Below are 23,584 nucleotides of genomic sequence, written 5' to 3'. Positions count from 1 at the left end.
ACTATGATGTGACAACCCGCAGAGAAGAAAAAACGAGGAAGACCACCACAGAGCTGGAATCTGGGAGTTAGGAAAGCGATTAGCGCTCGAAATATGAATGAAGACCTAACTCAGAACAGAATACAGTGGCGTTTGGGAAACCGACAACGTCGTAAGACGTTATGAAACCGAATATATGTATATACAAATATTGACGTACATAGACCCCCTATTCTACTCCCTAATTATGTTTCAATTTGAAACTCTATTTCAATTTGAGTAAAACAGTAGTCAGTTTCACAAGGAGACGGAGCCTAGGTAACATCTGAATGCCCACTCTGTATGGAGAAACTGTCAAAGAGTCGAATTAGGTCAAAAATCTAGTGGCTTACACATGAAATAACTATTTGGTAAGAATAACCAAAAAATCAAAGACCTATGATACCATGACCATAGGTCTAAGAGCCTCTCTGCTGTTTTCCCTATGATTACGCATATCGTACAAACATGGTGGTCTAAATGCCAACAAAAGACAGCCAAATAGAAGCTGTATAAGAATCCACAAGGAAAAAGTTTTCCTGTAGTTGGCTGTATACCATATAATAAAAAAACCAATAAAATGCTTTATAAAAGGTATATATTTAAAAATTACTAAAAAGGGCTACATCACAGAACTAGTTTTCGATTGGTTGACCAATCATCATCAGTGCTTACGTGATCTAACATGCTAATCACCAAAATACAATATTACAAAAATATGTGTCTAAAAACCCTTTTAAAGTAAACCGTCAAGGAAACATCGATGAAATATGCGAACTTAAGCATGGATGTTTAAAATATTCCATGTAATACGCTCTAGGTACCATCTGAGCTCTGATTCGACTTGTCCATATGATGACAGTTCACATCACTTGCTACCATACTGTTATCAAGTCGAATCAGAGCTCAGATGGTACCTAGAACGTATTACGTGGAATATTTTAAACATCCATGCTTAAGGCCCAACCACTTTTATCATAACAGTAAATTTCAGGTGCCTATCCCTATCTCAAAAATTTCTTTCTGCACGTAAACGTTTACGTGCAGAAAGCCCAGATTAAAAATTATTTTCACCATTTTTCGAGCCGATAGACAAACGGGACACCCCCTGGGGTGACAGTTATGGAGCTAAACAATAAAACGATTAACTTGTGGTCGTTCTTCTCTTCAGGGAGATTATCGGTAATTAGAATGTACATTTTCAATTATAGTAGAAACATGCAAAGTTATATTTTCGAGAACAATATTAATTTAGATTTTAAATTATTAAATAAAAAAAAATTAACAAAATTAGGTAGGTATAGCAAGATATCTTAAGGTCACGGTATTGCTGAATTCGTTTTTTATAATGTCTTATATTTTCTTTTATTTTTAAGTCACTTTTTTTACGGACAAATTGGATGTCCTAATTTTAACGTAGATTACAGTCTGGAAATGTAAAAAATTTTTGTAAAAAAATGTTGAAAATCTGGCGGCACGATGCTTTTGTCTCTTGACATATCCGGCCCGTCTTTGTGACTTTATTATTTTAACTATATCTGGTTGGTTATATAATTCTTGGTTGGTTTTCACTCACTAATTGTCTCTGGTGTAATCCTTAACTACTCCATATATACTCCTCTAACAATTCTTCTTTTTGCGATTTTTAAGCAGTTCTCATTTTGTTTTGTCATTGTCCATGTTTCACAGGCATACGTCATTATAGGTCTTATTACCGAATGGTAGATTCTAATTTTTGTAGAGCTGGATACAGTTTCTTATTTCATTATTTTTTGTAACGCAAACCAACAACGATGGGCACTTTGTATGTTGTTGTTAATCTCTGTGTATGAGTAATGTTGTTGTCAGATGTGATCGTAGCTCCCAAATGTTTAAACTTATAAACCCTTTCAAAGTTGTTTTTTGTCCATTGTAACGTTTTGCCCTATTCTGTCTCGCTGTTCCGTTCATATTGTAGCCGTACATTTTGTTTCATCCTCTCTTTATTCGGAGGCCCAATTGTTTTACGGCATTTCTCAGTCTAATAAAGTCTTCTTTGATACTTGTCGTTATATTTCCTACTATATCTAGAAAGCTAGTATAATGCGAAACCCTTTTGTTATAGGTAGATATATAATGTGAAGATAATGTTTTATGATGCAAGGAGTGTTTCTGTGCTCGTTTTGCTCACAATACTCTCCAAGGAAAGGTTCATTACTTCGGTCATATAATGAGAGGACCTAAATATCGCTTACTCCGGTTGATATTCAGGGCAAAATCGAAGCAACACGCTGGGTTGGAAAAACACCATTGTCCTGGCTACGTAACATTAGACAATGGGCAGGTCGAATGGTCGAGGAATTGTTTCATATAGCTGCCGACCGAGAAACATTCCATCAGCTTGTTAATACGACGATAGCCAACGCTTGAAAACAAGCAGGCACACAAAGAAGAAAGAAGAAGACTCTCCAAAGTGATACTGAAGAAAACTGAGGATAAGGTATCTCCCTGTTTGAGACAGCCGTTCATTGTAAAGAAAGTTGACTGTTTTTCTTTAATTCTTACAGCACTCATAGACATGACTCATAGATTGCTCTGCACATGCTTTTGTGATATTTATTAATTTATTTGGTATCCCTAGTTCGACCATGGCATTCCGCTGTTCCACTCGTATAATACTAATATACTAATATACTAATATATGCCTGCTTAAAATCTATAAAAATCTGGTGTAATGTTTTGTTGCATTCCCAATATTTCTCCATCAACTGCCAAGAGGTATAGCACAAACTATACCTCTATAGTTTGTGCAATCCATTTTACCACCCTTTTTGTGTATCGGAATGATAACACTCTCTTTCCAGGAGGTTGATAATTGATCTTCTTTACAGGTTTGTCAAATCAGCTTACGAAAGGCATGTACCAAAATATCTCCTTTATTGTTCAAACATTCTGCAGATACAGTTGAGGGTGATGGGCTTTGTGGTTTTTATGTTTATGGATAGCTTCATGAACAGACAGTCACGTTCATACAAAAAGAAGAAGAAGAAGAATAGAAGCAGAAATATACAGGGAATCAATAACCACCTAAACTGGTAGTAAAAGATATTTAAAATCTAAAATTGTATATATTATATTCTCACGGAAACAAAAGAAATGGTAAATAGGTCTATTCATCTATTAGCGGAGTACCGAAAGAACGACGTTCAAGCAGAGGAGTTTCAATTCTTATAAAGAAAAAATTATGTGTAATGTTTCTGTAGAAGGTGTCTTCAAATAAAAATTATAATAAAAATCTTGCAATTTTATCAAAAGTCTAAATATGCTTTGTCTATTTACAAGATACCCCCTACCGAGAGGGTTTCTGTACCTGTTGGCTTGATGACGGCTCGATATCGACAACAAGGAGAGCCTGTGACTACCAAGAGAGATAACTTTTAGCAGAATTTTGAGATTTTTTAAAAAGTTTAAACAAAATAAGTGCTTTGTGTTACACTTATGTTAAAAACAAAAAAAGATTCGGAAAGTGGGAAAAATTCTCTAGTGACGTATTTGTATTTAATAGATATTTATGATATAAGTTTAAAAGTACACGTTTAAGGCACGCATGTGAAAGTTTGCAGAATGAGCGATAGCGAGTTCTGCAATTCACATGAGTGCCTTAAAAATGTACTTTTTAACACGCATATCATACAATATTTTTTCTACAAACGTAATTACAGGATAATATCTACAAAAACTTTTACTTAAACTTGACTGACATTCCATTTTTATATTTTTTTGACATTACATCAAAATTGCCTATACGGTCAATACGAACTGCAGTGCCTTAAAAAATTTTTAAAGCACTAGTGCCTTAAAGTAGCATTTTTAACGCTCGTATGGAGTGCTAAAAATTGCATTTTTAAGACGGTTGTAGAAAAAAATTTTTTACGTTAATTTTAAACCAAAAAAATTAAAAAGCACATATTGTTTAAACAATTTAATAATTTTTTGCACGATTGATCATTTTTGACTGTTTATCGTGACAGATTTTACGTCAGTAGGTGACATTTACTAGCAACTCGACGGTAAGTAATCCAACTCGACGGTAAGTACTCCAACTCGACGGTAAGTAATTCACTTACCGTCGAGTTAAAAAATCTCTTAATTTTAATTTATTTTTTGAAAGAATAAAGAAAACTAACGAATTATTTATTAATATTGAAACTTATGGTACAATTTGTTAAATTATTTAATTAAATCCCACTTGTTTGGGCTGTGGTTTCACTTCTAACAGAAACTCCTGCAGAATCGCATACATTAGTAGTATCCAACATTTTTTCTCTTCAAATACGCGATCAAAGTTGAAAACTTGGAAATATCAATGCCATCATAAAGAAAAACGGTGGATTTAATCATTGAATATTCTGTCCAGAGGCTTCCAGGAGCTTTCAACTGCGTATGTCTTTGAACGAAATATGCCAATAGAGTCTTTTCTTCGATTCTTAAATTCTTGCCTTCGCATCATTTTTTAAAACTTTGGTAGGTATTTTGATAACGGATTTTGGATTTTTCGGGAATAATTGCGGAACACCCTTCTTCCCAAGCCCGTTCAATTTCTTCAAATTCACTTTCGCTCATATTTTAATTTATAATAATAAAAATTGTACTTAAAATTATTGACAACTAAATAAAAACTCAATTCTCCATTGTTGTTATGCACCCTAGTTACTACCTAACAACCAAAGTATATATCTTGATAAAATGAATGAAACTAGTCAACATGACGAAAATGTTTAATTTTATAATTTATAATGGTATCAATCGTGCAAAAAACGTTATAAGCATGTCGAACGTTAAGGGTAACCGATCTCAGACAATAATTGGAGTCGTCGCTCCGCTCCTCCTCCAAACAATTGTCTTCGATCGGTATAAAACCCTTACCGTTCTCCATACTTAATATACTATAAAAACAAATAGACCACTAGAACATTTTAATTCCTTTCGTATAAAAAAATAATTATCTCAAAATATGCCATAGTTTTTGCCTTATTTTATTTAAACTTTTACATTGAAATTTAGCTATGCCCAGAATCGCGAGGAACGGCCTTAAGGTCGCATATTTCATCGATGTTTTCTTACGGATTACTTTTAAAGGGTTTTTACCCACATATTTCTGTCATATTGTATTTTGGTGGTTAGCATGTTAGATCACGTAAGCACTGATGATGACTGGCCAACCAGTCGAAAACTAGTTGTGTGATGTAGCCCTTATTAGGGATTTTTAAATATATACCTTATATAAAGGATTTTATTCGTTTTTTTAAGCTGCGACGACAAGCATGCTTAATCATAACAGAAGCGATGTCGACTACCCAAACCACCACAATGAAGGAAATGCTTGACCTCCCTCATTATATATGGAAAAGGATGCCAAGGGCAAGGGCTGAAGTTGGATGCTATCAGATGCAATGTAACCTAAATATAATTTCGAAAAGTCATTTACCGTCGTTTTTTCAAGAAAGGGAAAAATGGAGGTCGAATAAAACGAATCTCATAATGGCAGCTTAATTAATGCTGGAGTACAGATGGCTCTAAAACAGATGAAGGAGATGAAGCTGGGGATACGGAGGTAAATTAAGGCTAAGCTTTAGTGAAAGCCTAGGTAATCACTCTGCTAACTTCTAAGTGGAAATTTATTCTATAGATATGTGTTTGCAAGAACTAATCATGAGAAACTAAAGGACAAATCCAAAAAAATTATTTCTGTTAGTCAGAATTAAATCGGATGGAATCTAAGTTAGTTTGGAATTCTTTGTATGAAATGAAACCACTGGTATAAAAAAATGGCTCTCAAATATTCGAAGGCTTTTTTACATGAATTTTCGAAGAAGAGATCCAAAGATATAGTAGAGATGATCAATAGGTATGATCGTCATATCATCATTAAGACAGGACACTGTCGCCTTCAAGGACACATGAACAAAATCGGACTGCAGAGAGTGCGAATTGCAGATTCTGTTAAGCTGATGACGAGACGGTCGAATACTTTCTGTGAAACTACGCAGTGCTGAATAGATAAGACTGAGTTGGCTGAATAGGATAAGACTGAATGCACTTCAGCATTATGAACTAGATTCCTACGATTGCGTAGAGCGCCCAAGGCCAAAGGCCATAATAGAATTCGTTAAACAGTTGAGCTGAAGGGACAACGTTAACCTAGGTTTGAGCCATAATAAATAGACCTCTTAGTTCGAGTGGAAGGGTGGTTAAGCGCCCACGCGAATTGAACATAACCTTAAGTACAAATAAATATATTTGATGTTAAGAAGATGAAGATGGTACAGTTACGTAAAACCATTCTATTTTAAGTAGTAATAACAGAGAACCGAAGAAACCTAATAAATAAATTTAAAAACGCAAGACAAGAGACAAGCTACTAATTATATGGAATAGATCAACATTGATAGAGCTAGGCATAACTAACGCAATTAATAGATCACTCTATCGTTAAGCAAAAATCAGTCACATATAAATAAAATAAAAAGGGAGGCTTTTAGTAGTGGTTTAGATAATTTTCTTATACGAGACTAAGTATTTTCCCCACCAAAATATATTATAAAAATAAAGACAACTAAACCATTGACATACAAGGAGTAAGTATCACATAAAAATATAACCTTGACAGCTATATACGTAAGCGCACATACAACAAGTTATAAACATAACTACATTGACCCTTTTGCGGACGAGCCAAATAAAGTTATACAAATACACGGGTGCATGTGAGGACCAAAATGAAAAAATTCGAAAAAAAAGTAAAAAGGGATGAACTTTTGGGGTGTTAAACTCAAAATATCTTCAATAGGTTTAGCATTTAAGCAAAAAACGCCGGTACAAGTCGATGTCTAACCCAAACGTCCACCTCTTTCTCTAAATTTTCTCCTATATAAGGATGTAGTAGCGTCATGTAATTCATTTGACTATTTTTGTTCAAGTATCTCTCCCTTTGCGTGTTGTTTTGCTTCGGAGAATGAGTAACCAGTCATGTTCTAAGTTGCCTTTAACTATCATTCGTTCCATGCCTTCTCTTCTTCTAGTTATATGTCCTAAATATCTCAGTATATTTTGGTTGATAGTTGTGGTGAGTCTAGTTTTATGTTAAGTTCGTCTAGTATGGAATTATTTGTGTGATATGCGTTCCATGGTATGTGCAACATTCTACAGTAGATCCACATTAGGGGTCGCCAACTTCTTGAAAATTTCAAGATCTTGTCTTGATCTTGTCTTGATTTCAAGACAAGATCAAGACAAGAAGTAATTTTAGATTTCAAGACAAGACAAGAAATTTTATGTCAATACCAAGATTTCTTGTCAAGAAAACAAGAAATCTTGAAATATCATGAAATACCTAATAATAAAAACTAGATTTTATTTTAAATAAAAAATTTAGCACATTATTAAATCGAAATTAATAAGCCATGAGTTAAGGCAGATAACACTTCTTATGGAATCAACGCCTAGCTGATTTCTTGGCTTTGCTATTGTTAAAGTTGCTCTTGAAAATAGCCTTTCCGCAAGTACAGATGTTGCTGGCGATCCGAGAAAATCCTTGGCCATTTTCGATAATGACGGGTAGACATTTTCGTGTGTTCTCCACCAATCAAGTATGTATATTTTCAAAATCTTCTGACCTAGGCTCATTTAAGTATTTTTCAATTTCATACTTCTTCTTACCGTCACCCATCTGTTAATCGAGTGTCCAAAATATCAACGTGAACGTTCAATGAACAATCTACCAAACACTCTACTAGCTTTATTAGGAGAAAACTGTCCAGTAAAAGACTTACTCAACTATCTAATATCTATCAATATTTTGTATCAAATCTAGTTATTTTTTTTTACTTGTTAAAATAATTGTTAACCTTTGTTTATCAAGTAATGCCGCTAATAACCTGTTGGTGGATGCGGTAATTTTCTTTAATAATAAAAAAAAATTTCATACTTCTAACATTCCAAGTTATCATTATCAGCTTTCTTAAATAGGTAAGTAATATGTAAATCAAATTCGTTATCTTCTTTTTTCAGAGTAAGTACTTTCTCTGGTATTGGATTCTATAGATCATTCTGGGATTTATTAAAGTAGTTAGTTTTAAATATTAGTTCAAATTTTTGTACTGCCTTTCATTATAGAAGCTTTTCCCAAGATGAAGAGGAAAATGCGTCTACTTTTTCGTATATCCGATTAGTTTTGTTATAGTGTTTCAGTATTTTATCTCTCGCAGCTTGAATGAAGTAAATTAATTGCTCATCGGTAGCGTCTCTATCAATTTTATATTAAGTTCATGAGCCCATATTTCCACTTCGTCCAAAAGTAAATTTACTCCAATTACCACCAATGGGAGTGTGCAATATTTTTCCCCTTCGACAACTGAAGAAAGTGTTTTAAACCTTCTCAGAAACCTACTGACAAAATTTACTGATCAAAACCATTCATTGTCTAACATTTTCCAATTATTTAGATTTTGGTTGTTGTCACAAAATATAGATTTAAGAATTTTTTACACTTAAGTCCCATGTTAGCATCTCGAAAGTTGAATGCCATCTTGTAGGCACATCTAGTTCTGGTATAGTCATCTTACAATGTATGGCCTCGCAAAGTTTAATTTACATTTGCCGTGAGGTTTTGATTTTTTTTACAAGGTATTTAATTTTACGTACATGAGTTAAAATCTAAAATAGTAGCATTTATAGTATTTTCTACTTCGATCTCATCCTCCAAATACTTAAAATCGTGGAATCACCCGACCGGGTAATCAAGAAATTTTAAGATTTTGAAATTTCTTGAGCCAAGACAAGATTATAAGATGTCGAGAAAACGTCAAGACAAGATTTTTTAAATTTCTTGATTTTTTCTCAAGACAAGACAAGAAGTTGTTGTCAAGACAAGAATTCTTGTCTTGTCGACCCCTAATCCACATTTCAAATGCTATTATACGTTCGAATATACTCCATCTAATTTACTTACCGTTGCACGTCATCCGCGTCATAGGCTGAGACGTCACATGATACCAACACCAAATATTTAGGCGGTAGGTGTGTTCTTTTTTAGAATCATTTTGACGAGTACACTGGCGTTACAGCCACTAGGCATATTTTATTATGTACGCGTAGAAATAATATTTAAAGATTTGTTTTAATGTTAACTTAAAGAAATAAACAATAATATGTTTCATTTAATTTGTATAAATGGATTATAAAGCGTTTTTATGAAGCACATTTGTTCGGAATACACTGTAAATATAATCGAATGAAGGTGATATTTTGGCATAAATTGGTAATATTTATTTGACAGTTGCGGTGATGACACTTTATATTTGTTTATATTCTTTACTATAAGTATCTGTTTCGTTATATTTACTGTTTTTTGTGTACTTTAACGTAAGATTACAACTTAATTCTTGTTTTCTATTTCTAAAGTTTTTATTTATTTACATTGATTAATTATTGATTTGTTTTGCTGTATAATCCAATTCCGCAAAAATTGTGTGATGTATTTGATTTAAAATGAATTCAAGAATTTTTTGTAATTGGGCAACAATATCAGCTTAGATCTCTAACGTAAATAATGACGTGCAACGGTAAGTAAATTAGACGGACTGTAGGCATTTTTGATGGTTTAAGTTTCCTAAACGTAGGTGGCGATAGAAAATATTAATGCTCGAACAAGACGTAATTTTGAGTTTGTTGTAATGTCAGTGTTCTTCCTCATTTTTGTGAGTTTGGCCATTGTGATGCGTTGACGGATCTCGTCTTCGCATCATCGACTGTTAGTAATAACGAAGCAAAAGTAATTAAATGGTATGACCACTTCCCAACCTGCCATGTTTCTTATCTCTGTTTGGATATTTGCATTTTGGTTTTCTGTATATTTATTTTCAAACCATATTCCGTACTCCCCGTGCCTAACCTATTCATACTTTGTTCACACTGTGTAATAATAAAGAAAATTTACCTGATCAAAAACTGTTCCATTTAGGCACAAAAATCTGATGTCCATAGGCTCGTCAAGTAGGCCAATAGTACAGACGTGGAACATTTGACAGTTCGTTTCCAGGTCTGCATAATAACCGCCGATAACTTTGCCTACACACGTGAAGTTCGTGTCTGGAAGATTATCGAAATCCAAAAACTGAAAATAAAATAAAATAACTAAATAAATATAGTGACTGAAACCTTGGTAACAATAATTAAAATTAAGAAATATTTTTGAAACCGTGACAACCGCATAAAAGAAATTTTTTTGAATATTTAGGGTTTCCTCGATTTTATACTTCTGCTAGAATATTAACTATTTTCTCTATTTTTTCTTCTTGCTTCATGTTTGCCCTCAATTTTGCTTACCATTATCATTCGTAAGGATCCTTGTTTATTTTTTATTTTTGCATTATCCGAGATTTGTGCAAAAACAACATTTTTCACATTTGAAAATTAAAGGATTTTGTATATAACAACGAAAAAATATACATTTTTAAAATAATTTGTATGTATTTTTTGTAACAACTTTAACTACTGCCAAACAAGGCAAGCAGATTCTGTGAAAAATGTGCACTGAAAGTGAATTTAAAAAGAATAAATATATGATATGTAATAACAAAGAAAACACATATATGCAAACGAACGTACATTTGGGAGATATGCAGATAAAATAGTTGATAAATACCAATACCTGGGAACTTGGATTTCAGAATATAATGATCCAACAACAGAAATAGGGGTCAGGATAGACATATCAAAAAATGCGTTTGTAAGGGAACTTGCATAACCTCCTCCAGGTCAAATTTTTTGAGTAGTATGGACATCTATAATAATAACCTATATGTTTTCTGTAGCCGATTTTGATATTTTGATGATGTACATAGTTATAAACAAATGAAGATCAAAAACGATAAATTTTCTCTTTTTTCGTCTATTACCAAAAAGTTGAGCATTTCAAACAAATTTGAGAGTAATAAACTCATAAATCGTATAAAAAACTTCAATATGGCGTTTGCTGAATGTGTATCCTTATTGGTTGCTTAGAAAATTGTAAAATAAATCATAAATTTTGAGTTTTTATAAATATTCATAACCATAGGTAACTTATGTAAAAATTAACTTAGGTAATTAACTGTGTAATAAACTTCTTATTACACGGAATGCTAAGACTTCTGGTGCTTAAATCATACCTTAAATTTCAAAGCCATCGGTCAAATAGTTTAAAAGTTATTTAATTTGTTTATCCCAAATTCATTTTTTTGCAACACTATAAGTCAGAAAATGATGAAGTTATAGTAATCCGTAATACTTTGGATAATTTATGAAAGAAGAAGATTAACACTATTAATTTTATTAAAAAAATGACAAAAAATATATCTAAATATTGCAAAATTATTTTGCAAAAACATGTGAATTAAAAAAGGGGGGCTAACTTCGTCCTTAATTGTCCTAGGAATTTTTTTTCTAAATGTGTATAAAAGTCCTCTCTTTCTAAATATGAAAAAATTATTTTTCTATGGGAAACGGTTAAATTCTAATTTTTTATAAGTAAGCAAAAAATCGACATGTTTTTGCTAAATAATTTTACACTGTTTAACATTACTTTTTCTCATTTTTTTTAATTAAGTTAATAGTATAAATGTTCCTCTTTCATAAACTGTCCGGAATATTACTGTAACCTCATAATTTTCTGACTTATAGTGTTGCAAAAAAAATTAATTTTGGATAAACAAATTAAATAACTTTTAAACTATTTGGGCAATTGCTTTGAAATTTAAAATATAATTTAAGCACAAGAAGACACAGCATTCCGTGTAATAAGAAGGTTCTAACTTAATTTTTACATAAGTTATGAACATTTATATAATCTCAAAATTGATGACTTATTTTGCAATTTTCTAAGCAACAAATAGGGATAGACTTATTCAGCAAACGCCATATTGAAATTTTTTATATGATTTATAAGTTTCTTATTCTCAAATTTGTTTAGAATGCTTCACTTTTTAGTAATAGACGAAAAAAGCGAAAATTTACCATTTTTTGATTTTTATTTGTTTATAACTATGTATATCATCCAGTGGCGCACCCAGGGGGGGTTTTGGGGGTTAAAACCCCTCCCAGGGCATATAAAAAATATATAAAGAATAGTAAACCTTTAAACATCGCCTAAACCTTTAAACTTTTTAAAAGTAAGACGGATCGTGATGAATCCTTTCGTATTCGATTCGGAAGAGCTTCATGAAAATTCTTGAACACTTGGCATGAGGAACAAATGAAAATTGCGTTCTTGCGTTTCCAAAGTGCATCTCAAACTGTTCACATAAAATAAAAATTCACAACTCGGAAAATAATCATGAGAATGAGTTCAATTTTCATATTCGGGGAGTTTTGAGGTCGGTGAACATAGAGGTCGGGGAATATAGGGTCGGTACCTGGCGCCAGGAATTTACGTCATCTCCTGCAGTTTTAAGGAAATTCGATATGAAAATAGTTGAAATTTATTATCTCGGGGTTTTGAGATCGCTGAACATGAATATTGCAACAAAGATGATGTGCTAGGTACGTGGTGCCCTGATTCTGTCGTGTTCATATTGACAATGATATATCGAACTCATCTCCAACATTGGACCAAGAAACAACTTCGACATAACATCACCAACACCAACACGGCGAGCATGAGACTTTATGTGGGTTCTTGTATTCTACTCCTCTGCATTCTCCAGGCATACCCATACCTTAACTATCAGTAAAAGGAATGCATTTCGGTATAAATGCTTTATTTTCTCATTTCATTGGTTATAATTTAGGATCTACATTATAGTCATTGTGAAGTTACTTCATATAAAAAAACTGCCTCTGCTAATGCTGACAGGCAAATATAAGATTCAATTAGAGACTTAGCTTGTGCTACCTACTTGGCGGATATTATAGAAATGAACCATAAAGGCACCAGCATGGTATTTATGAAAGTAAAAGAAATTAATTGAAGGTCAGTATTAGCTGATAACGAAAAAGACACTCTTATTGAAACTGGCAAAGTTGAACGGTTTAAAATTACAAAAAAAATTAATGACTTGATAAATAACTTTGCTTCGGAATAAAATATTTAGAAAGAACGACTACTGGAAATAATTAAACGGTTTAAAATGAAAATGACAATATTTTGTCAATAAATACTATTTAAGAAAATGGAAATAATTTTTCTAATTTAAATCGGGCATCACTAACTTCATTTTAAAATTGAAAATGTATATACAGGTGCACAAAAAGAGTATAGATGGTACGCTTAGCGTACGTTCAGAGTGGACGAGCAAAGAGCAAAGAGCAAAGAGCAAAGAGCAAAGAGCAACGAGCAAAGAGCAAAGAGCAAAAAGTGCACGTTCAGAGTGGACGAGCAAAGAGCAAATAGCAAAGAGCAAAGAAGTGCTAATAGCGGGTAGTTACGCTAGACGAGAGTTTAGTTCTTTTCCACTAGGCAGTATGGATAGGAGCGGTAGGATATTTGCTCTTTACTCTCACAGTAGTCCATGTAGTGAGACCGCTCCCGTCTGAAAAAATTTCCGATTCGGTCTCTTTGTGGATTCCTATTTAAAAATATTTAAAAATTTCCTTTAAACAAATCTGAAGGGTGCCGGGCGGAATTTTTGGGCAGAAATTGTTTAAACAATTTTTTTTAAACAAATACAAAAGATCACGTTTTTTGATCTGGAACATATATTTTTAATTGGAAAGAAATCCTTTGTAAAAGGTATAAAATTTTTTTTATTAAAAATCCCTTAAAAGGGCTACATCACAACAAAACGTTTTCGATTTTTATAAAAAATCATCATCAGTGTTCGATAAACTGGATGCTAGCTGAGCCACAAAAGAAAAATATCTGGGTAAAAAACTGGGTTTGTTTTGTGGCTCAGCTAGCATCCAGTTTATCGAACACTGATGATGATTTTTTATAAAAATCGAAAACGTTTTGTTGTGATGTAGCCCTTTTAAGGGATTTTTAATAAAAAAAATTTTATACCTTTTACAAAGGATTTCTTTCCAATTTTGTGATTGATGGTATACAGCCAACTACAGGAAAACTTTTTCTTTTCCTTGTGGATTTTATATATTTTTAAGTTTTGTGGGTCATTCTAAACAACAAAGGTATCTTGTAAATGTTCTCGAAAATTGATAGTTTTCGAGTTATAGGCAATTTAAAATCTAAAAAATGCGAAAATACGCATTTTCGAGGCCTAAAAACTCATATTTAAATTAGTATTTTTGAGGTTGCCAGATACTTAAATTGAAGTTTAAACATTGAGCCTCAAGACTCTGAAGAGTGATCGCGTCTAACCTTAATTTATACCGTTGTTTTTTAATTGTTAAATATGCGTGTTTATCCGATTTTTTGCCGGTGTGGCGCGCTCTATTTCAAAAACCTCCTATTTTCCTCCGAAAATTATTTTTTCTAGATTGTTTGGGATTTTCTAAATAAAATAAGTTTCTTGACATTTTTCTCAAAAGTTAACAGTTTTAAAGTTATAAGCGATTTAAAATCCAAAAATGAGTTTTTTATTAACTTATAACTTTAAAACTATTAACTTTTGAGAAAAATGTCAAGAAACTTATTCTATTTAGAATATCCCAAAAAATCTAGAAAAAATAATTTTCGGAGGAAATAGGAGATTTTTGAAATAGAGCGCGCCGCACCGGCAAAAAAATCTGATAAACACGCATATTTAACAATTAAAAAACAACGGTATAAATTAAGGTTAGACGCGATCACTCTTCAGAATCGAAGCTGAATGTTTAATCATCAATTTAAGTATCTGGTAACCTCAAAAATACTAATTGAAATATGAATTTTTAAGCCTCGAAAATGCGTATTTTCGCATTTTTCAGATTTTAAATCGCCTATAACTCGAACACTATTAATTTTTGGGAAAAATTACAAGATACCTTTTTTGTTTAGAATAACCCAAAAACCCTAAAAATATATAATAATAAAAATGCGAACTGAATAAAAATGGTATACATTTTTATTTTATAGTCGTATTACTCCGTAGAGTAAGTGCACACCTACATTGGATCCGATTTTCTCCGATCAGATCAGATCAGATCAGATCCGATCCGATCCGACAGGCGGTGCCTACATAGGGCTTTTCATTCACAGTCATTTGTTTCGAGCTTCTGTCATGTGTCACATAATAATAATTTATCTACGTCATACGTTATTGGTATATAAACAATACAAACCAAAGACGTATGGCGTAGATATATCAATATTATGTGACACATGACAGAAGCTCGAAACAAATGACAGTCGATGAAAAGCCCTATTGGATCCGTCTTTCTCCGATCAGATCAGATCCGATCAGACCGGTTTTCCGGCGAGGGTGCCTACATTGGTTCAGTAATCTTCCGACCACCGACAATAAGTTGCGATGAAGTGTTGAGATGATGACATTGAATATATTTAAACATGTTAGCTTGCAACCCCCAACTTGCAACCCCCAACTTGCAACCAACTTGCAAGCAGTTTGCAACCAGTTTGCAACCAGTTTGCAACCCACTTGCAACCAGTTTGCAACCAGTTTGCAACCAACTTGCAACCAATTTGCAACCAACTTGCAACCAATTTGCAACTAAAATTGCAACTCAACTTGCAACCAATCGGAATGAAACCAAACACTTCTCGATGAGAATAGGAGAAGCTACTCCCGACGTCGGCCGATATCGGATCTGATCTGATCTGATCGGATCGGAGAAAAACGGATCCAATGTAGGCACTCCCATTTAATACTATGGGTTTATTTTTTATTCCGACGTCGGCCGACGTCGGATCTGATCTGATCTGATCGGATCGGAGAAAAACGGATCCGATGTAGGCACCCCCATTTAATACTATGGGTTTATTTTCTATTCCGACGTCGGCCGACGTCGGATCTGATCTGATCGGAGAAAATCGGATCCAATGTAGGTGCGGCCTAACTAGGTGCATTTTTCCGTTGGAACTTTACCAGCTGCAGACGGGGGATGTGAATTGCATAGTGTAGAATTCCTTCCCTCTCGTCTTCACTGCAGCATCCATTTGACTTGCAAATTGTAGAAGTCTTGGAGGTGTCACCAGGAAAGTGTACCAATAAGTTTTTAATTTAAAAATCTTTTAGTAATATTTTTAATATTTTCAATATTAATAATTTACTATTAGGATTGAAAACTACTTCGTCTAAAAATATATGTTCCGGAGCAAAAAAACGTGATCTTTTGTATTTGTTTAAAAATAGTTATTTATGAAACAGTTCGTGAAGTATGCTTTTTGCGAACGCACGCGATATTTAGAGCACGAGCGACAGCGGAGCGAGTGCTATACATCGCGTAAGTTCGCAAAAAGTACTTCATGCACAGTTTCATACAATATTTTCTCTACTCTACCATAAACAAATAAAAAAACTGTAACTCTTCGTCACTGGAATTCATTTCTATTCTACAATTTTTAGAACTTTGACATTTAAAAATTCTAACTTCTTTCAAACCACAAAACTGTAAAAACTTTTGTCGTAATTTATTGCTCATTATGTCATCACCATGACAACGCCAAAGTTAAGGATATTTGATTATATGAAAGTGTGTTAAAAACAGTGCGAAAAAGTAAGTCCCATTTAAAATACATTGTTACTTCACGCTCACTTTAAACACTTCACGCACTGCTATCTATAATGACAGTTTTCACAAACTAAAAACTTACACACAATATAACATAGAGTGGATAAAATTGTTTAAACAATTTCTGCCCAAAAATTCCGCTCGGTGCTCTTCAGATTTGTTTAAAGGGGACATTTTTGAATAGGATTTGACAAAGAAACCGAATCAAAAATTTTTTCAGACGGGAGCGGTCTCACTACATGGACCAAAGAAATCAAACTTGTTTGGTTTCGCCGCTTTGCTCTTTGCTAGCACTCTGTGCACCTCCGTTTGCCAGTATTAATGAATGTTTGCTAAAAGTGAAAAACAACAGCTACCTGGGAGGACCTCTCAATGCAGAGTGGGTCTCATTACAATGAATTCTACAAAGTAGCGGGTGGTAGCGGGTTTGCACGCTCTATAATTCTACGTCGTCTCTGGGAATTTTATGGAAATTCGTAATAAAATTTGTTGAAACTTGTTATTCTGGGGTTTTTAAGATAACTGAGAGTTTTAATCATATACTCAAGTATCTGACACCTCTATATCTAAAAGAATTATTATTTACTGAAAAAAAAATTCGAATTATTTTTTTTCATAATTTGCGCTCTGAACTAAAATAACTTACTGTTATTGTTACTCACTGTTGAATTTTATAACGAATTTCTATATAAAACTCCAGGGGACGACGTAGAAACCGGGCACCAGGTACCTCATACAGCATCTTCCGTGTAATATTTTTGTTCAGAGACATCAAAAACCCTGAAATAATAAATTTCAACTATTTTCATAACGAATTTTCGCAATAACAGTTCGGAAAAACCTAAGTATAACAGTTAACATAAAGTTTCAACGATTTTCATAATGAATTTCCATAAAACTCCAGGAGACGGCGTGCCCACCGGGATACCGGGCACCAGGTGCCTCGTTCAGCTTCGACGACCCCATATTTCTGTTCAGCGACCTCAAGTATGAAAATTGAACTCATTTCCATATCTTTTTTCTGAGTTGTAAATTTTTGCTTTATGAACACTTTGGAAATGCATTTTCATTTGTCCATCATGCCGATTATTCAAGAATTTTCCTAAAGCTCTCCGGAATCGAATGCAAAAGGTTTCATAACGTAATTCTTTATTTCCTCGCCTATAGGAAAATGGAACTTGTCTTTCACAAACAATACAAAAAAAATTTGCTGTCCAAGTCAACCCCTCCCAGAGGACAATTCTAGGTGCGCCACTGATATCATCAAAATCGGCTGCAGGAAACATATAGGTTATTAATATAGATGTCCATACTACTCAAAAAAATTGGTTTGGGCCTAGAGGGGGATGTGTCACGAGAAAAATCTTATTTATCTGGACTAAAAACCTTATCTCAAAAAGTGTTACATTTATAGTTCAATTATTTGTCGTTAGATGACAGTAGAGTCATTATATGATTAACCAAAATACGATACTTTGCATTTTTGACTTATGACACTGTTTGAGAGGAGGTATGATATATTTTTGAAATTTTATTTCCATATAAATTTTTTATCTAACTGCATTCTGTACTTCTGTATTTTATATCATTTAGCAAAAAAATGTTAATAAACTTATCTTCAACTAAGCATAATTACCTCAAAATGTAAATTGACGACAAACCCATTATTTCATAAAATTTAAATAGTTTTAAAACAGCTAATTTTTACGTAAGGTTGATGGCTATCGTCTTACATTACTTAATAATTAAAGATACATAATTGTTCATAGCACATATAACAAAAGGCAAAGTCAATGTTACTTTGACCTAATTGCTCGTCACGAGAAAATATAAACATGAGGTGGGTAGCAGTAGAATCTGATCTTAGCTTTTCTTACGGTAGGTGATAAATTAAAATAAAAGTGTTTGCGGAGAGTCATTATATTAATGCTGCTCTAAGCCAAAATATATTTTAAAAATAAAATAAAAATTCCATTTTTATTCAGTTGCAATGCGAAGGCAAAACAATCTTATTTTTCACTTAGAATACGGAGCGCAGTGCCAGCACTCTGAATCGACGATTTTCGACTCTTGTTGGAGTCTCATCGGAGAGAACGTAGGCCTGCTACTCCATATTCCAATTGACCAACACCGAGAGTTTATCCCCCACATCGCAACTGACGTGAATGGACTAGGTGACTAGCGTCATCTGGCAATTGAAAGATGAAGTAGTTTTCAAGCCTAATAGCAATATTAATAATATTTAATTTTTATTTTATTTTTATATTGGTCGTTACTTCTTTGAGTAACTAGGTCCATTTTCTGTTGGAATTTACCAGCTGAACAGACGGGGTCGTGAATTGTAAGTTTTTTGAATTTCCTCTTGTCTTCCTCGCTTCAGCATCCATCTGGCTTGCAAATTTTAGAAGCCTTGGAGGTGTTACCAAGAAAATGGACCAATAAGTTTTCAATTTAAAAATATTTTAGTAATATTTTAATATTTTTAAATATTATTAATATTGCTATTAGGATTGAAAACTACTTCAACTTTCAATTGCCAGATGACGCCAGTCACCTAGTACATTCACGTCAGTTGCAATGTGGGGAATAAACTCTCGGTGTTGGTCACTTAGAGTATGGAGCAGCAGGCCTACGTTCTCTCCGATAAGATTCCAACAAGAGTCGAAAATCGTCGATTCAGACTGGTGGCACTGCGCTCCGTATTCTAAGTGAAAAATAAGATTGTTTTCCCTTCGCATTGCAACTGAATAAAAATGGAATTTTTATTTTATTTTTATATTGTTCGTTACTTCTTTGAGTAACTAGGTTCATTTTCTGTTGGAATTTACCAGCTGAATAGACGGGGTCGTGAATTGTAAGTTTTTTGAATTCCCTCTTGTCTTCTTTGCTTCAGCATGCATCTGGCTTGCAAATTTTAGAAGCCTTTGAGGTGTTACCAAGAAAATGGGCCAACAAGTTTTCAATTTAAAAATCTTTTAGTAATATTTTAATATTTTTAAATATTATTATTATTGCTATTAGGATTGAAAACTACTTCATCTTTCAATTGCCAGATGACGTTAGTCACCTAGTCCATTCACGTCAGTTGCGATGTGGGGGCTAAACTCTCGGTGTTGGTTAGAGTATGGAGCAGCAGGCCTACGTTCTCTCTGATGAGACTCCAATAAGAGTCGAAAATCGTCGATTCAGAGTACTGGCACTGCGCTCCGTATTCTAAGTGAAAAATAAGATTGTTTTGCCTTCGCATTGCAACTGAATAAAAATGGAATTTTATTGTTTTATTTTTATATTGGTCGTTACTTCTTTGAGTAACTAGGTCCATTTTCTGTTGGAATTTACCAGCTGAACAGACAGGGTCGTGAATTGTAAGTTTTTTGAATTCCCTCTTGTCTTCTTCGACTCAGCATCCATCTGGCTTGGAAATTTTAGAAGCCTTGGAGGTGTTACCAAGAAAATGGACCAATAAGTTTTCAATTTAAAAATCTTTTAGTAATATTTTAATATTTTTAAATATTATTAATATTGCTATTAGGATTGAAAACTACTTCATCTTTCAAAATATATTTTGTTAGAAAAACAAAAAATGGTACTTTTGAATAAATAAAAAATTAACATTTTAAGCCTGGATCCCGCGTACTAAAAAAAGTTTATTAATAGCAAGCTGCAAATTTGTTAATAGCTTGACGGTGTCTAGTCGGACAAACTTTGATGTACGAGAACACTGGAACAGGGGAAGTTTTAATTGTGGAACAGGTTACAGGTTTCCTTTCACAGGTTTCGCAGGTTGTGGAACAACCTGATGCTTTTCACAATCATAAACTTGTCAGGATGGCAAGTTCCACTATTAAAATCACGTTCCACAATTAAAACGTCCCCTGTACCAGTGTTCCCATACATCAAAGCTTGTTCAACTAGACACCGTTAAGCTATTAACAAATTTTCAGCTTGCTATTAATTAACTTTTTTTGTACGCGGGATCCAGACCTATAACAAATACAAATTTTAAAAAAATTCGATACTTTTTTGTGCGATTGTTTATCCTTCAAGCACTAGTGCAGTACAGACTTCAGAATATACAGAAAACCATTTTAAGGATTCGGAATTAAAAGTTATGTGGGAGAAAATACGAAAACAAAATTTGTTAATATTAAAAATTAGATAAGACTACAAACAAGCCTAGGTTTCCACCTAGTGACCGAAAGTAGAACCAGAAGTCGATATTTGAATTCTTCGTGTAACTTTGCGTCTATATTATACAAGTTCGCTAATTTTGAGTCATTTTTCCAAAGTTCCAGAGTCATAACTTTTTAACCGAAAATGACATCAAAACCGGAACTAAATATATTCGACTTTGTTATTTTCTTGCTAAGACGTGTCGAATAAAGGCCGGCGCCCACTTATACGGAACAGCCAGCTACGGAACGGACCGTGACGATCGGCATTTTAATATTTTCGTGTATGGCTCAGCGCCTACTTTACGGAATAGTAGCACAACGCGCTGAGCCATTTGAGTACACGAAAATATTAAAATGCCGATCGTCGCGGTCCGTTCCGTAGCGGGCTGTTCCGCCTAAGTGGGCACCGGCCTTTACTTATCGGTTGTATTACTTCAGCGACTTAAAAGCAGTACTATCGAATGCAACTCTAGAACCAGAAATCCGAGGTCAAATTTTTTCCCTTTAATATTCACCATCTTTGGATTATTATTTCATCTCATTTGATATTCTACCTGTTCAAATAAAGGAGGAAGGAGGGGTTGTTTTGACGGACGGACAGACAGACATAGATAACTCATCGTTTTCACATTTTAATATTGCAAAAACACATTACATACTCCTAAACTATGATTAGGCCAGTAAATATGACTGTTTTGTTGTGTAATTTTCCTCGTAACGACGGATTTACTTGAAAATTTGGATTTAGGTTCCTCTTGCCTTCTACTTCACTTTTGGGCTTGAGCCCAGGGTTGCTTTTACTTGAAGGATGAAAGCCATTACTTCTCCGGGTGAAAATACATACATTCAAAATAAGTCCGGAAATACAGTGTGTCTGCGTAACTTGGAACCATATATATGGGAAACTTTTTTAATATCAATTTTACGAAAAAAGTTATTCTTCATAAAGTGCTCTGCATAGTCTAAAACCTAAGATGCAATCATCAGATATCAAATTTTATCAATAATGTACGAGTTATGTCCAAAAATATGAATTTCGCTCAAGAGTAAAGTGTCTTTATATTTCACAATATCAAAAATTGTTGTTAATAAAAGTTGTTTGTAATTAAAAATTATGTTATAATATGGATTTACACTTTCTGATTGAAAAAAAATTGAAAATTTTCCTCAAATTACGGATACCCAACATAATTTTTATTTAAGATAACTCCGTTATTATTTATTTTGCGAAAAAACGTTAGTCTATATAAAAATGTCTGAATAGTCAAAAACTAAGATGCAATCATAAGATATCAATTTTTTTCAATTTTATACGAGGTATATCAAAAAATATGAATTTTGCTCAAGAGTAAAATACCTTTACAGTTCACAATATTGCAACTGCAAGGAAGCAATTGCATATTGAAACATAGTTTTTATTTCTGAACAACTTTTTATAATAACAAATTTCAATATTGTGAAAAATAAAGGTACTTTACTCTTCAGCGAAATTCATATTTTTTTACATAGGTCTCTCTCTTCAATCCTGACCCCCCGGAGACAAATACGTAAACTGCAGACGCACAAGGCATGGGCGAACGATTCGGCTTTTTCCGATTAGCGGGTAGTAGAGTGCGCTACACTCTAATACCCGAAAGTTAAGTTAGGACCGAAGGGTTGGGTCTTCCTTCTTTCCGAATTCGTAAAATTCGATATTTGTACATAAAGATAATTAAAACCGTTGATAATACGAATATATACTGTGTTTTATTTACATTTTTTAAACAGACTTAAATAATTGTAGACGTATATTGGCATCACGATCAATCGTAGTAAACAGCAGACGTATTGTAACGTGACTATTGTAATTACTTCTAATTACAATAAAACTAGCGGTTCGTAATTTGTATACGACTTTATTTATATAAGTTACAGACGAATTTATCTTATACACTTTAGCTTAAGACTAAACTCTAATAACAGCGCGCTCCGCTTAAATAGCCAATAGGTCCCGTTCTCGAAATGTCTACATATCCCTCGGCCTAATGAATATTCTGGAGATCTTCACTCACAGCGCCGTCGCTTCTGTGACGTCACGGCTACTGTTATTCCGACGATTGGAATTCTCCCAAGCCGGGGACTGTTTATTGCGCCGATTCGAAACTCTTTCGTTACACTGCTCCCCTCTTAAGATCTGAGCGTCCCGATCAGCAACTCTAGATGAAGGCCCAGGATGGCGGAATCTACACGACTCTCCAGCTTTGCATACACCCTTCAAGAAGAAATAACAGTCTACTGTCTTTGAAGGATCCGACATCTTCGGGTTCATGCAACACACAGTAATCCGTACGCCAGTTTCTCTGAAGACCACCTCAAGCATGCTTCTCACAATCTTCCAATCCAGATTTTCTACTGCATGGCCTATTTTTGGTAAAGCCAAATCTTTGATGTCATAATTACACACGATTTTCTTCAAATTAGTTAGAGCACGCCATATGTTCTCGTAGCTTGGCGTGTCCGTATAAGACTTCCTGGTCACCATATACAGCAAAGATCGAGGACCATCTTCCAATCTCAGTACTCTTCCAATTTTAGGTTGTTGATTTCTTAACTCGTCCAGGCGGCCGAACTTTCTATTGAATACGGACGAGATTCCTTTAGTCATCTCGAGGTCTTGGGCAACACAGTGGGCTAGAGAGACGTTTTCTGGAACACCAAACAGATCTTGCTGAACTTCTGTGGTCACGCCGAATCTAGCACTCTTTCTC

At 33.8% G+C, this 23,584-nt stretch overlaps 1 protein-coding gene across 4 annotated transcripts in view; it reads right to left on the bottom strand.

Annotated features, from left to right (window-relative positions):
* LOC114326819 (uncharacterized) overlaps nt 1-23,584 on the bottom strand; it is a 672,802-nt gene that overhangs the window by 58,609 nt on the left and 590,609 nt on the right. For all 4 annotated transcript variants that reach the window (XM_028275266.2, XM_050655637.1, XM_028275265.2 and 1 more), the window contains one exon: nt 9,995-10,171. In XM_028275266.2, the coding sequence (XP_028131067.2) occupies nt 9,995-10,171 (177 nt within the window). The remainder of the gene's footprint in view (nt 1-9,994; nt 10,172-23,584) is intronic.

The sequence above is a fragment of the Diabrotica virgifera genome, chromosome 7, assembly GCF_917563875.1.
Source record: "Diabrotica virgifera virgifera chromosome 7, PGI_DIABVI_V3a".
In the NCBI taxonomy this organism is placed as follows: domain Eukaryota; kingdom Metazoa; phylum Arthropoda; class Insecta; order Coleoptera; family Chrysomelidae; genus Diabrotica; species Diabrotica virgifera.
Note: the sequence above shows the minus strand (reverse complement) of the source record. Positions and strands in the feature narration are given on the sequence as shown.